Consider the following 15,929-nt stretch of genomic DNA (forward strand, 5'->3'; position numbering starts at 1 on the left):
ATTTCACTGTGTGTCACAGAGGGTGCTTCCTTTAACTACCACCACCATTTGTTTCATTTGATCTTACTGCAAGCACTAGACCTTACCAGAGCCAGAACGTGTTCACAAAGGTATCAGAAAAGGCATTTTCAGATTTCAGAAAAGGAGTAGCAACTAGTTTAAAACTGATAAATTTAAATCCAGAGTTGCTGCCTAGAGAGTATAAGAAATGCTTGACAGCTTGGTCCATGCATTAGCTATCTGGAGGCTGGAGAACCCTCAACAGAGGAATATATTTCCATACTGAGTCATCTAATTTGTTTCCAGAAAGTCAGTGCCCTTCTGCTACTATTTAAGCTAAAATACCTGGTTATTTCTTATTACTGGAAATCATAGATTATTTTTTGTTATAGGGGAAAAAATAAGCATATAAATATTTGAAAAATAATGAGTAATCTTGGAGAAAGGTATCAACCTAAAATATGTTTACTGAAGCAAGTGAACTGCCAGATCTCACCTCTTCCAGACTAAAAAGCACACCTCCGATTGGAGCCCCAAAGGCAACTGAAACTCCTGCAGCAGCTGCAGCTGAAAGTACCTACAAAGCAAATGTTTACATACAAGGCATGAGTTGTTTGAAACCCCGAGCATCCAGACACAGAAATTAAAAATTTATGAGCCAAGCTCACCTCTCTTCTCTTTCCTTCATTCTTGCTGTACTTAGAGAAAAGGCTGCTGAAGAAGTTTCCACAGCAACAGGCCACATGGACTAAAGGGCCCTCTTTCCCAAGGCTGAGGCCTGAAGACACCACCAGAACCAAGGTGACTGTTTTGATTAAAAGTGTCCATTTTCCCAGGTAGCCCCTAATAATGAACCCACTCAAGATGGTTTTTATCTGGAAAGCAGGAAGAACATGTTGAAAAGATGAACAATCCTTTTCTACTCTGAACTTTTAAATGGAGTTAAAACTCCAGCAGAGTTTAAAAAGTTGCAGACTGCTTGAAAAGAGACAGTGATATAGAGAAAGAAACTGTAGGTAGGGCAGCTTTCCCACAGCAATATCTGAGCAGGGGTTAGGCAGACCACACTTTTACTGCTGTTACGGGTGGTCCCCATAACAGGCAGTAAGGACTCTCACAGAGATCAATAGAAATATGAAACTCTTACATATCTCCTTGGCTTACAAGATCAGAGTTAGGCTGGATTTGAGTTTAACAAAGCAGGAAAAAAGCAAATCAACAACAACAGACTTTTTCCAGATAAAACGCACAAAAAAAGTTCTAGATATTTGGAATCGCTGTGCCATAAAAGCATGCACATATTATGAAATGAGAAAGTCCAAAAGATCATATTTCTACACATTTTGTCTTAATTTTGCTAGTGAGTGGCTCAGAAAGCACAATGCATGTGCATGACACAAAGGCTGCAGGGTGGGATTTGGGTTTGGACTCCAGGCATGCAAATGGGCTGGAGCTGAGCCTCACCTCACACGAGGGATTTACCACTTGGAAACTGGCTTTGTAGTTAACTATGAGAACTTTTTAAAACCACAAATATATCAAACACATAACAAAGACACACATGACTACTTTCAAACATGCAAATTATTCAAATATTTTAAATTATTTGTGGTGAGTTTTTTTGAAACATTTGGATGCTTCTCTTAGAGATCAAGGACAAAAGTACGCCAAGATTTCTAAGCTTTGGGCTATTAATTCTGTCTGCCAGATTCCTAAATAATAATTCCAGTAGTTCCATAGCACTTCTAACAAGAGACTGCCCTGATTTCAAAGGCTTTTAATAACTCTGCTGGTTGAATTACAAGGTTCTTCATTTAACAGCTTAAATATGGACTGAGGCTCAATATGTAAAATACTGAAAACCAAGTAGATATTTTGGCTGCTATAATGTTGTCATGCTGGCACAATGTACACTACTCTGTCTTCAGGAAAACAATTTGCAAAAGACGTGCACTAGACACTTTTCAGGCATCTCAAATGATGGGCATCTTCAGCAGTTTAGGAAACCTTAGCTTTGTAGCCCACACTCTTCTTTTTATTTCACTTTTATTTAGAGTCTAGCCTAGAAAATAACTGGTTTTGTAACTGGCCCAAGTAATTTCATCCTAGGAAAATTCTCTAAAATCTTCTAGTGAGTATGTCTCTTGGAGATGTTGATTTTTAATTCACACTCTGGCAACGAACAAGTACGTGCATTAACCTGTCACAGTGACATATGAACACTTTTTACTATGAGAAACTTAGATGATCACCATAAAAGCATAAAAAAAAGGAATGAAGGCAGATGAGATGGAAAGACAATTTTCTTTGTTGCTATGCTATCTCATAGTACAGTTCTGGAATGGGAAAAGGCAGTAATTTTTTTGTTATTGTGGTTTGGGTTTTTTTGGATATTCATGCGCAAAGGGAAACTCACCTCTGGGATTCCAGAGCCGCAGGCATAAGGAGCAAACACTCTGACCAGGGAGACTGCCAGGAAAGCAAAACATAGAGCCCACATAATGTACAGAAAATAGTTTAGAATGTAAGCACTTGCACCCTAGAAAAATAACAGTAACAGACATTGTTAGACAAAAGCAGATTGGCAAATCTCACACTTCTACTAGCGATCATGACGGCACAGAGCCTGATTTTTCATTTACATGCTAAGTGCTGCTTTTCCTCAGGAAGGACAGGTAGCTTGATATACTCCAACAATTTTATTGCTCATGGAAAGAAGCAGCATACTAATAAATACCTAACCCAGTCCACACAGTCTGTTTGCAAGGGACCCAAATACCTTAAACTGAGCATCTTTCAAGCACTAAAAAATTCACCTAACCCACATAAAGTTCCAAAACATCAAACAAATGCATTCTAAGAGCAATAGGTCATGAAAAGGCACCTAAGGAAGGAATCTGCTGTGTTCATCCCATGGTGGGGGACAAGGAATGAGACCCTGATAGGTATTTTTCCAAGGGCTGGATTTTTCAAATAACATCCCTGTGTATATCAGAAGCCAGTTCAGTTCACAAACAGGAAGGGTAAAACCATACAGAAATAATTTCTTTCTATATAGTGCTGTCCACGATAGGGTCAAAAATCATTTGAAAACAGCATAGCTTGTCAGAAGCCACTCACACAACTCAGGCTTTTAACTGACTGGAGCAATTTTAAAATATTAGGGCAAAAATTACTATCTTCAAACTGAATAGCTTTACTTTTCTAACAGAATTGGAATGCTAATGATCATTAGCAATGGTTGACTGTGCAGTGCCATAGTGAAAGCATAGTCAATAGTAACCTTCAAGTTTCTACCTTTCCCAATGTCAAGTCAAAACCTTTGTTAAAATCTGCCTTGGAATACCTCTGCTTCCTCACATGCATATTTTTTTTTTTAGATTAATTTCAAAAACCCACCTACATGGACAAAAGAGAATCTACTCAGCAGCATCAAATCAATACAAGGAGCTTAAGCCTTCAAACAATATCCTGTAGCAACATGACACTACAGAATAAAAAACTGAGATGAATCTCAGTGCATGAATTGGTATGAATCCTTCACCTCTAAGTGAACTCTTCCTACCGGATGCAATCCCAGCTGCTCAAGAGCATCAGGGCCCCTGCCTCTGCTCTGCAGGACAGCAGCCTGGATATCAACATTATGATAAATCAAGTAGGAAAACAGGCATTAATCAATTGTATCAGTTAACAGAGCTGGCCAAACCATGTTCCCAGTCATAAAAAACTTGAGAGATGAGAAGTCTCCCTGTTTTCAAATCTGCAAGGAATCAACTTTTAACAGCATGGATGTTTGCTAGCTTCATTTTCCAGGTGTGTCCAAATGAAAATGCAGTAAGGACACCACTAACCCTTATCCTTATGGATGTATCTGGAAGAAGGGCAGTTTGTTAAGCTGGTGCTTGCTGAAGTTAGCAGCTGGCTTTGCTGATGATGGCAGAATGCTGAAGCAAGACAGTGCTATCCCCCAATGCCCTGAGACCCAGCAGTCATAGACTGGCAGTGATTGACATCTGGCTGTAGTAACCAAGGGTCTTTGTTGCTACAGCTGAAGACAGTCTCACGAATGTCTTCTCCTAGTGCTTTCAATTACAAACAGCTATGACAATATTTACTCTTTCTCTAGAGAAAACTCTGGATATCTTGCCTCAGGGCAAAATCCTCCTGTCAGTGTGAACCTGGAATACCTCCAAAGAAGGCCAACACCATTGCAAAAACTTGGCCCTTCTAGGGTTGAGTAGAAGCTGTAGTTTTGCTTCTAAATTCACTGGAGAAAAATTAACTTTGTTTCTTTTTACTTCTTCTTCTTTTGCATCTCAGAAGTAATGAGAAAACTCTGTCAGCTCGTTACTGCAGTCACACATACACCTACAGTGCTGTGGCAGGACCCCACAAGAGTCTGTATGGCCAGTTCAATCTTATCCCTTGGGACATCTTTCATTGTTACATTTTCCAGATATCTGGCATTCTGCAGGTTCAACTGCAACAGCTTCTAATGATTAATAATATGAAAACCTTTGGGAAGTGAAGTAGCAGTAACTCAGTATAGCAAATGGTTCATTTCTCATCCATTACATGCCATTTTTAAGGCTCTGAATCAGTGGAAGTCTTGAGCATGTACACTGGAGTCAGAGGCTGGAGCAGATCACCAGCAGAGCTGATCCTGCTATGGCCTTTCCCAAGAGAGCTCAGAAGACTCAGCCTGGAAGCAATAGTAATGAAGCAAGAAGGAAAACTGAGCAAAATTTTGTATTTTAGTTTGCAAGACCAAGCAATATTTCAGATCAGGTGTCAGTCCAGTTTAGATACAAACGGAACACAATTGAAAACAACCCTCACAAACTCAGACCACTGACATAAACCACATCCCTCAGGATGCCCTGCAGTGTGTGGTTCTGTTCTACTCCATGGGGATCTCACATCCATCTCTCCCATGGATGTTACAGCAGTGTGTGTCCTCAAGACTGACAGCTTCAAGGCTGCAAAATTGGGAAGTGGGTTCCAGGCTTAGAGAGGCTTCCTTGTCCTGCAGCTCTCAGCTTCATGACAGGAGATCCAGAATCCCTGGGACAGGAATTCAGTCCATTGCTGAATCCAGTGTCATGATCCATAGAAAATTTTCCTCCACCCTGGACATGTGCAAGCCATCAAAAACAGGGTCCTCAGCTCCAGGGAAGCTGGGCTTGGGACCAGACTGAATCAGCAGAACAGGGAAAGTGCAGATCACCAGTGACATCTGATGACCTTTTGATCTGCCAGTGAATTCGAGGTTTTGAAACTTCCTCACACCAAAAAACCCTCTTCACCTCCTCTTCAGAAGTAGTTCAAGAGCAGAAGGGTGAAGGATAATTGGCCTACAAAACAGTGATTAGGGAAGAAAACATAGCTTGGTAGGTGTCTAATGGGCTATTATGTTTTCCATTATCGTTTATAGCAAGCCTCTGCTTTGGGCTCATTTTATGGGAGCACTAGAATGGAAACATTTTTCAAGAGATGCCATAGGAAAAGTCACAATTCTCCATGAAAATGTATGTACAGGGTTTATCACAGCCATAAATTGGCAAAACCACAAGGAAGAACTGATCTAAATCTCAGTCCTCAAAATGTCAAACTTAGTTGGCTATGACGAGAAAGAATCACAGTCATACATAAAAAAAGAAGGCATGTCAGACCAGAGTACCTTTAGGGAAACTGCTCCAAATACTTTTTGCCTAAATTGTGCTCCAATGTGCACAATTTTGTTTTATAGGGCTCTTCTGTAAATGTCAGGCGCAAAGTGAAACATAGGAAAAAAACAGCAAAATTATTCTGAAACTCAGTCAAATTCAGTGTATTTTGATACCTACTGAAATCCTCTACCTCTACAGGAACCATACAGCACAAAACTGGCCCATGTCATAAGCCTTTTGAACAGAAGCCTTTTGAACAAAACTGAATTTTCCTTTTCAAATTCACATTTTTATTGGGCTTTCCCTGGGATTTCAGTGTAACAGTAACAGACAGATATATTAATAATATTTACAGCCTCAAGCAGACCCTCAGGAACCCACAGATCTTAGAGGCACATTTGTTTTAGGCAAGTCTTAAGCCAAGATGAACCTTTTCCTCTTTGTCCTACTGTGACAGTACACAGGAGGTGAGAAGCTCAATTTGAACACAAAAGTGAGTGAAGTTTCACAGTGCTCACCTGGCTGATAACTTTTCTAAAGGCTACAGCACACAACAGTCATGACTGCTGGTTTCCACAAGCAGAAGAAAGCAATAAATTTCCTCAAGGACATGCATCTTTCCTCTATCCCAGCCAAAGCAACAGAATGACAAACACATGCACAGGATTTCCAAATCCCCTAATAATTTTAACAGTTTCCTCTTTTTTCCCTTCCCACGTTTTGTTTTGGTCTTTGGGGTTTTTTTGTTTGGTTTGGGGTTTTTTGTTTTGCTTGTTTGTTTGTTTGGGAGTTTTGCTTTTGTTTTGGGGTGGTTTTTTTTTTTTAATCTCTTCCATTAGATCACTGGAAGCAGCACTGAAGGGAGCATGTATGATGCACTGCCTGGCATTGCAGTTGTCCCCAAACACTGCCTGCAGGACCAGACAACCTCCACACTGGGGGCAAGATCTGAGACAACCTCTCCAAATTACCCACCCACACATCATATTCAGTTTTTGTCAAATTCAAGTCAGACATAAGGAGGAAGGGGGGATTTGAGACAATAATTCTGCCAAATATTTGAGTTGTGAGGGGATCAATATTATTCAGTACATTAAATAACTCAGGTTGAAAATGAAATGTGTTTTTTGTGTTTTTTTTACAGGTATTATCTGCCAAATGGTGTACAGAAAGGCTTCTTTTAATTGTTTTCAAAATGAAACTTTCACCTGCTTTGAAACAGCATTCTTTGTATTTAAAATTACTATAATTATGAAAAAAAAAGTGTAAGGGAAAAAAAATCTGAAAATCTAAGTTTCATAATCAGCTTTTTCCCTTCCTGTCCAACAGCCCTGCCAATCCTTCACTCTGGTGACCCTCAGTAAGCCCACTCTTTCCCCAGTTTTTGGTGCTAGCTAAGTCTCTTGATATGTCACTGATTGCAAGGGATAAACAAGCAGTTCTTATGCAGTTCCTTGTATCAGAAAACATAAACCAAAATGCATAAATACATAAACCCCATCTGCAATCCCAAAAATATCCTCACAAATGTATTTGTCAGTGCTCATCTTTTCTTTGTCCAACAAAACTATGTTTAAAAGGCAAAAAAAGAAAATGCAGCTCGGGTCCCCTGGTGATTATGCTGTGTGTGTTATGAAACACTTCCAGTTTAATACTGATAAAAAGAGAGTGCAAGCTCACAGTTTTCCAGCTTCCATTGCACTGGAAGCACAGGACCTCCTTCAAGTTAAGCAGATATTGCTTGTGGAAATGTCTTGTTTTGCAGTGTGCTGAGTTCATTACTTTCTCTTCCAGAGAAACTCTCTGGAGGGCCCATCAGTGAGTGTGAAGCAGAGCAGTGCCCCCAGCTCACCCCGTACCTCGGACTGGCTCACCAGCAGCTCCGACCATTTCTGCCACTGCGGGCATTTGTCCCTGTCATCGAACGTGGTTTCATTGGACGTCCAGCAGCACTGCTCATGGCTGTACCAGAAGGCAGACAGACAGACACCCTCCTTCAGGTCTGTCATCCAATCCACAGCTAAATCTATCACTCCAGCTAATGTTCCTGGGAAAAGAAACGCGGGAAAAGAAATGCTGGCATCAAAAACAATCGAGGTGCAAGGACAATAGATCTGATTGTAATAACAGGATAAAAGCTGTGATCTGGGTAAGCAGGCACAATGTAAGGCTGTGTTCTCAGCCTAGAGAAGAGAAGCAGCCTCCCAGCAGCCTCCCAGCACCTGAAGGGGGCTTGTAAAAAAGATGGGGACAAACTTTCTATCAGGGCCCGTTGCAGCAGGGCAAGGGCTAACAATTTTAAACTAAGAGAGGTTGATTTAGACCAAGTATAAGGAAAGATATTTTTACAATGAGGGTGGTGAAACACTGGAACAGGCTGCCCAGAGGTGGATGCCCCATCCCTGGAAACATTCAAGGTCAGGCTGGACAGGATGGCCTTGAAAGCCCCCTTCCAACCCAAACCATTCTCTGCATCAATAAATACACACATGCTAAAGAACCGGGGGCAATACAAAGTTTTGCTGACTTTCAGTGCTCTCTCACAAGCTTTTATTTGAAACATTATCATTTTCATACTGACTGATGGCCAAGCAGGGGAGCTATACCCAATGCCTGCAGCCTGTCCCCCCTCTGGCTGAGATGGGGAGGAAGGACATTGTGCAGGGTCTCTGTACACACCCTTGGCCATTGTGCAGGGTCTCAAACCTCACTGTGTGTTTCAGGGGTAATGGAGGAGAAGGATATCCATGTTTGTGTACAGCTTCACTGGTCCCAGCACAGCAACCTTCCAGAAGGATCATTTTGTTACAGATACAACGTAATGCCAAATTCTGACTTAGGAACTTAACAGAAGGGGGCTTTTGATAAGTGTGTACAGTGATTAGCAATCTGGAAAAAAATTATCCTTCAAATCCTCCGTGTACCACAACGCTTGTTTCAGTTTCTCCCCGGTAATTACACAGAGCTACAGTGACACCCGCTGGCCACCAGGCACAGACACAGGAAAACTTTGTGTCTACACAGACGCCAAGAAAGAAAATTTCTGCTCCTCTAGGTCATTTGCTCATCAGCGACAACAACCTGCCCCAGCAGCACCCTCAGAGCAGGTGGATCCCCAGGAATGCAAGAGCAGCTGGAATGGGAGGCTGGGAGCAGCCAGAACATCGATAGGCAGACCTGTGTTCTGTCCCTATACCCATACCTTCTGGAAAGAATTAAACCACCAACTGACAGAAGAGTCATTGAGCATTTTCCAGATCCCTCTCACATACAATGGAAAGCAGAAGTCATGATTACTTTTACAAATTACTTTTACAAATACTCATTAATAAAATTCCAGGGGACTGCTAATTGATTTGAACAGAATTTATCGATGCACATCAATGCACTGGGGAAAAAATACTTTGTAAAATGCAAACTGGTTTGGTTTTATGTTTCCAAACTTATGGATTTGTGGCTCCTGCTAAGAATGCAACTACATGAAGCAGGGGTGGGGGCTCCTCCCTTTCCCCCAGCAGCTGGGGCACACAAGTGGGTCCAAGAGCTGGTTTATTTCACCTGGAACTAAAGTTTTCTGATTTTCATTTCTGTAAAAGAGACAGGGGAAAACACATTTCAAACAATTCAAGAACCTTTTTCTTTCCTCCAAAGACCAGAAAAAACCCACGGGTTCTTCTCCCACCCTTAAAAAGGATACTTGCCCCCACACTGACAAGCAGTGGTGCTCAGGGTAGCCATGAAGAATTTCTGTTGTATAAAAATAATCTGAAGCACTACACAGATATCCTAGACAGGATCACATACACACAAAAAGGTTGCAGAAGGGAGTGATGATGTCTTTAACAATTATTTTCTTTCATTAAGATCTTGCCTTAATTTGGCTATTCTTTTCCATTTTTTCCCAAGTTTCTATGGAAACATTGAACCATCCTGCTGGATGACGATGAATCATTGCATTGCTGGCAACATCAGTGTGCGTGGCTTCCTGCTTTGCAGTGAGCTCTAAATTCTCCTCCAACTTTCTGTAAGTTTCAGAAACAAGGAATTTTCATCTCTTGGACATGAGCACCAAATGCTGTGCCTCTTGCACCTCTTGATGGATCTTTAACATTCTCTGTGTAAACCTTCAAAGTTTACACTTTACCATATTAAGCTGCATATTAATGCTACCTAGCAAGAGATGCAAAATATGTTTCCCCAAGAAAGTAAATAACCACACTGAAGAACAAACATTCAGTTCTCTAATATAATAAGCTCACAGGCACCTCAGCACCAGTAAGACAATGTGCTTAATTATAGAGCTGATCTAATCCCTTCTGCCAAATTCTTAGGGAGCCACATAAGGAGGAATATGCTTTTTACTACATGCAATTTATTACACCAGCCTTCAAGAGAAGAAAATCATAAGGAGGCCCAGGATAATAATGCAATAGTGAATGCCTCATCACCTATGCGACCACAGTTAGAAGTTTTTCAAGTTCTGAATTTTTGCAACTTTAAGTGAAATTAATGCAAGTGCTAGACAGTTCAGTATCTCAAGGCCAAGCTTTTAATTTCTTGTGCTTATTTTGGCTGCCAAGACTGTAATAGAGCATAAATTTATCTCCCTGCTTGTCCCATCAAAGGAGCTGACTTTGTTTCCCCTTCCATGTAACCTCCTGCTAGAAGGAAAAATAACGAAGTACTCCAAAGCCAGACAATGCTGAACTTCATTTTAGATATTAGCCTTTTACCTCTCTCCTTTTCCTTCTGTTGATGATGGCACAATTCTTCCTTTACAGGGCCCTAATGAGAATGATAAAGATTTGCTTTGAAAAGATACTTTTCTTCATGCACCTGTGTCAGAAAACAGCATCACCCAAGTGGTGCAGCACAGAATTACAAAGGGAATTCTTGCACATCCAGCCTCAGCCTCAGAGCATTTCAGCCTTATTATGATGGCACTTTTTGTCACATAGCTTTAGAAAACACAGACACTTGCTGATCTATAAAGAGCATATGTTTTTAGTTGGCCAGTAGTAAGGGTTAGGCTGAGGAACAGCCACTGGTCTGCAGGCAGGATGGGCCCAGCAAAAATTCAGAGTTCCTTAAAAACAAATGCCTAAAATTTTGGCATCCATATATAAATTTTTAGGCTCACTCTCCATGCACTGCTTTATATGAGGAAAGCATGGAAACTCTGACTGAGACAGGCCCAGGCAGTGTTCAGTATCTTTTTCTTAACCACTGTGTGAACAGTCTTCACCTGATTTCCTCACCAAACAACATTTGTGGGTTTTACTGTTCCCTTCTTTTTCTCTGCAATTAGCAGGCTTTGGCTCCCAAAGCCTCTTTTCCAGGAGCTCCTTAGTGCCCTTCCTGCCACTTGGCTGTGTCATACACCATCATCTCCCTCCAGCCTGATGTGCAAGGTCCTGTGGGTACTTGCCACAGGCTTGAGGCAGTGAGGGGCTCTGCTCAGGCTAATTTATGTGTGCACCCTCACACAGGAAACCATGATATGATCCCAGTGGCTGCTGTTACGTTCTCAATATACGTTGGTGTTATCTGTAACCCTGAAGCCGACTCTGCTGTGAGCAGGAAGCCAGAACCCTCTCCAGACATCCCTTTCCCTCCTACACTTTTCTGGGACTAACAAAGGATGCAGGTTTGATAACAGTCCAAAACCAACAAGATATATATATATATATATATATATAGATATAGATATAGATAGATAGATAGATAGATAGATAGATAGATAGATAGATAGATAGATGTATATGTATCATACTGCCAAATGGGATGGTCCTCTCCTTCCTTCCTCCATCAGCTATATTTTGTTTGCTTATGGCTCTGTGGTGACTAGCACTGCTGAGCCCATAAATCAGCTGAAAACTAATCTGGCCAAAATCCATTTCTTCTAGCAAGTCAGAACCAATATTCACTCGCCCTGTGCAGCCACATGCACAGAGCAACAGGGCCCAGTGACAGATGCACTGGAGAACCAAGAATTGCTCCTTTTGGCCTTGTTGGATCATGTTGGCAGTAGAGGTGCAGCCTCTGAGGCTTTCCAAAATCTAAAAGATAAAGTTTACCAAATTGATGGGATTTAGGCTTCTAGATCAGTTAAGCTCCATTTAACTCCTGGGCCTGGGTAAATGACCCAAGTGCTTTTGGAAACTTGTGGAAGCCCCTGGCAGCCTCTTCCCAAGAGTCCCATCTTGCTGTCCTCCATGCCCAGCACAGAGACAGCAGGGGCAGAATGCTCCATGGGACCCTGATGTCCTGAGCACTGCTGCTGCCACTTTTCCCTTTCTCTCCCACTCCTTGCCATACTTTCTGCTTGCCTCTGGCAAAGCCTGGACCCAGCTGCTCAAGGGTCCACTCAGTGTCCATCCAGTGAGCCAGGCTGCTCCCCTTGGAGCAGGAGTAGCTTCTGCCAGTTCAGCAGAGGAGGGGCCAGGGAGGAGCCAGGCTGGTCCATGCAATCCCACCTGATCATACAGATGCCCTTGCAGCATGCTTTCTTCTCTGAGCAGACAGTATTTTACAAAGAGAGGAAAACAACAAAGTGCCTCTTGACTGCACCACCATCTCCTCCCTCCCCAAACCTGGTTAAGACACCTGACTAATTTGGTTTGACTCTCTCAGGTAAAACATGTTGCTCTGCACCCTTGTCATTGAAAAGGTTGCAAAAGTGACCAGGTCTCAGCTGTGACCTACCCTCAACCCCCATTCCCAAGCTGGGCATCCCAGTGTTAGGGCTTGTCAGAGGACAGTGACTGGCTTTTAACAGCCTGGAGGATTTCAGCAAGAGATTTCATTGCAAATTAGAACTGAATAAAATCTTCTGGGACGTTTTTACTAAAACGGGAACGTGTGCATGTTCACCACATTCTTTGTATGAGGAGAGGATTACTGAGGCCACTAGAGCCCTCAAGGGCTGCTCTAACTTTATTTGCAGGCAGAATTCTTCATCCCAGATGAGACCAACCCTGGCCTTCAGGCAGGACTCAGCAGCCCTGGTAGTACACAATCTATCAGACACTCTTCCCATCTCACTCTCCCAACAAAGTCTTTGTGGAAACAATTACATGTCTATGAAATTACATAATTTGCCAAACACGTCACTTCAGAAATGTTTTCTCAAGAACTTTACCAGTACTTCTGAAGCTCCTAACAACTGTAATGAGCAGATTAACTTGACAGATGTTGAGCAGGAAATTCCCATCACCCCTTGGAAACTGGGAAACTTCACATGGTGCTTTCACCAAGCAGCATGACACAGGAGCACCCTGACATCACTGAAAAAGCATAAAAAATGGCAGCTGTCTGAGCTGGGTCAGAGAAGTGCAGCTTTCCAAGCAGGAAGATGTGCTAAACTGAGGAGAAGACAGGAACAATTGAGGAAGTTAATGAATTTGCCATGTGAGTTTGAGCAGGCTGTTGAATATGTAATGTCTGTCTGGCCTGGAAGCAGATCTGAAACCAAGTCTGAATCTGTATTTTGCCTTCATGCTTACATAAAGAAGATAACCTAAAGGAAATAGCAGTTCATAAAGCCCCCCTTTGAGTGTTCCCAACCAATATTTTCCCCACATCATATTTTTGACTTACAGAATTAGAGTGATGACAAGAAAAAAAAATCCTAAAAATAAAATTGACTTCTGCAAAGCAAAGATTCAGAAAGTCAAAGCAGTCCATTGAGTATGAAGCACTCAAATGCAGATTTCCCAAAGCAATAGAAAAATCCCTCTGCTGGTGAAAATATTTTTTCTAGGTCAGCACTCAAAAGGAGACTTCGCAAGTTGGTATCTTTATTTAGAATCATAATGCATGAATGTAAAGTTGTCTTTTTAGCTTAAAAACAAAAAACATCAATGGAAAGACAATGAAGTACAAAGAGAAGCAGATGGTGGTGCAGCAGCTGGAGATGCTTCAGGCACAGCTGTAGCACTAACACATACATACCTGCCAGCAGTCCTATGAGAAGCATTACAACCCATCCTGACCAGGCATCCAGCAAACTCTTGATGAACTCCCATATGGATTCTTTACTTTTGCTTGTAATCTGAAATTAAACACACATATAGATGTGTTGTTGATTCAGGTGGACAGTTTTAGAGCACAAAGTTCAAAATAATTAAACTCCTAGATGGTGCATCCAACTTCTCCACTCTCTACTTCCTTCAGTCCTAATAATTTACTCAGGGATGCTCAGCTGCAGAGATGCAGCAGCCCTTTCATGATTACAAACTCAGGACATCCCATGTCCATATATTTAAAAGTTCTCCTCGAGTCATCCCACATCTATATGTTTACAAGTTCTCCTCAAGTCATGCAAGAAGGTAGGAAGCAATAACTTTGGAAAACTGCTTGTTTTTGTCCCTGCCAGGATGGCTGTGGCCCAGGGGTGTGACACATCAAAGCTGACAGCGGTACCTTGCGGTGGCGGTCCGTGTCACGCGATTTCTCCCGCAGCCAGTCGATGGTATGGAAATCTTCATAAGTTCCAACATCAGGAAAAGGCTCATCCAGAAAATCCATCAGGTTGCCTGAACCATTCATGTCTCCTGCATTGACCATATTAGGATCTGTATGTAGAGGAAAATCAAGTTTGTCAATAAATTCCAGCAGCTTTGTCAGGCATTTCAGAACCAAGTTTTCTGAAACACCTCCACAAGCCAGGAAGTCAAGACAGCACGAGCAGTTGTCCTGGGGGGCACACACAAACTCTTCATATTTACTTTTAAGAAAGCAGAGGGAGAAAGATCCACAACATATCCTACTAAAGCACAAGAGGAAATAAAAGATAGCTGTCCCCAAACTAAAACAAACAAGAAGAGTCATTTGATGGGAACACGGATGAGGGCACGTTGGAGTATAAGAATGTCTCTTCCAGCAAGGTGGTCTGTTAGGGACATTGGAACAAGATGGGCAATGGAGGAGAAACCAGAATCAAAATGTACAAGAGACACAAACCTGACAGAGCAAACACGAAGAACGTGAGCAGAAACAAACCTCACCACTCACACTAATTGGAGAGCTACTGTGTGTGTGCCTCTGGGATACAGGCTCAGCTGCTGGTTCAGTCTGCACATGAGAAAGTAGCAGCCAGGTCCAGGAGGGCTCCAGCAGCTGGGCAGGGGTCCTGGGCTGGGACTGGAGGAGGCAGCTGTGCAGTTCTACATCACTTAACAAAGGGTTGTTCTAAAGATCGTTAATCCCATCCATCCTAAAAGAGATGCCTGGGAAATGACTGATTTCCAGAGAATACCTAGGGTTTGTAATCTGAAATTATATGTCTGAAAAAATTTGTTATCATGGAGTTACAAGGGAAAAACACAAAAACACATAAGAATGGGGACATACACAGACTTTAGGGGCTGTATAGAACAGATCCTGCAGAGCCTGTAGCTCCTTGACTGACACACGGTAACTTTTGCTGGTCACGGATGAGGCCACAGCACAGCACCAATGACTGCCACCTATTTCATTCCACCAGGTATAGAAATGGGAATTTCACAAGAATTTGAATCTTTGAAACTGTGAGGAAATTTTTTTAACTCTGTAATTGGAACAGGCAAAAATGTAGCAGATAAGCTTCAGCGGGCTGTCTATAAACCCTGATACTCTGCTCAGCCCTCTTAACTTGCTGTCTTTTTTCTTCCCTTCTCCCCATTTTCATCTGTTTTACTTGAAACTTCACCGTGTAATTTTTTGCCTTAGTGGGGACTTCAGCAATGTAATAAGCATGAATACTCAGCTTTGTCAGCCTCTGCTCTCCACTGTGTAGGGTTTTTGGGTGACACAGACAATGTGCTGAGCACAAGCAGCTGAGAAAAGCATTATCTTCCAGGCAACCAGCAGGTCACCATTACACCGTTAAGAGAAGCCCTTTCAAATGAGGAAATCAAGTAATCTCCAAGCACTTGGAGATTTGTTTGTCTGAAAGAGAATCACAGTGAATCACAGCCTGGGGAAGGAAACACTGCAGAGCAGGTGTCCCGTGCAGCGCTGCAGAGCACAAATAAGCTGCCACAAAACTGGGTGATTTAAAAAGCAGAAGTTAAGAGGAGCAGCAATGGAGAGCAGTGATCCTTCTGCAAGCAGGTGAGAGCACGCTCCCACGCTGGCTGAGCAAAACGGGAACCTGAAGGGGGCTGGCTGCCTGACTCCAGGAGCTGAAGCTGCAAGGGGATGCTGAGCTCAGAGTCTCCTACGAGGACTGGAAAGGGAAGCTGAAATGAGGTGAAAGGATTAGACCATGCTATTGCT

At 42.3% G+C, this 15,929-nt stretch overlaps 1 protein-coding gene across 2 annotated transcripts in view; it reads right to left on the reverse strand.

The window, feature by feature from the left end:
- The window catches only part of CLCN4 (chloride voltage-gated channel 4), a 31,074-nt gene extending 16,834 nt beyond the window's left edge, over positions 1-14,240 (reverse strand). Inside the window, exons 1-6 of one of the 2 annotated variants that reach the window (XM_084226030.1) lie at positions 14,094-14,240; positions 13,623-13,722; positions 7,529-7,716; positions 2,417-2,539; positions 669-875; positions 497-577 (exon numbers count right to left, since the gene is read on the reverse strand). In XM_084226030.1, coding sequence (XP_084082156.1) covers positions 497-577; positions 669-875; positions 2,417-2,539; positions 7,529-7,716; positions 13,623-13,722; positions 14,094-14,237 — 843 coding nt within the window. In that variant the 5' untranslated portion in view covers positions 14,238-14,240. The remainder of the gene's footprint in view (positions 1-496; positions 578-668; positions 876-2,416; positions 2,540-7,528; positions 7,717-13,622; positions 13,723-14,093) is intronic. The other variant, XM_084226029.1, reaches the window with a different exon arrangement.
- Positions 14,241-15,929: the final 1,689 nt, after the last annotated feature.

Source organism: Fringilla coelebs (genome assembly GCF_963513975.1).
Source record: "Fringilla coelebs genome assembly, chromosome: 2".
Taxonomy (NCBI): Eukaryota; Metazoa; Chordata; class Aves; order Passeriformes; family Fringillidae; genus Fringilla; species Fringilla coelebs.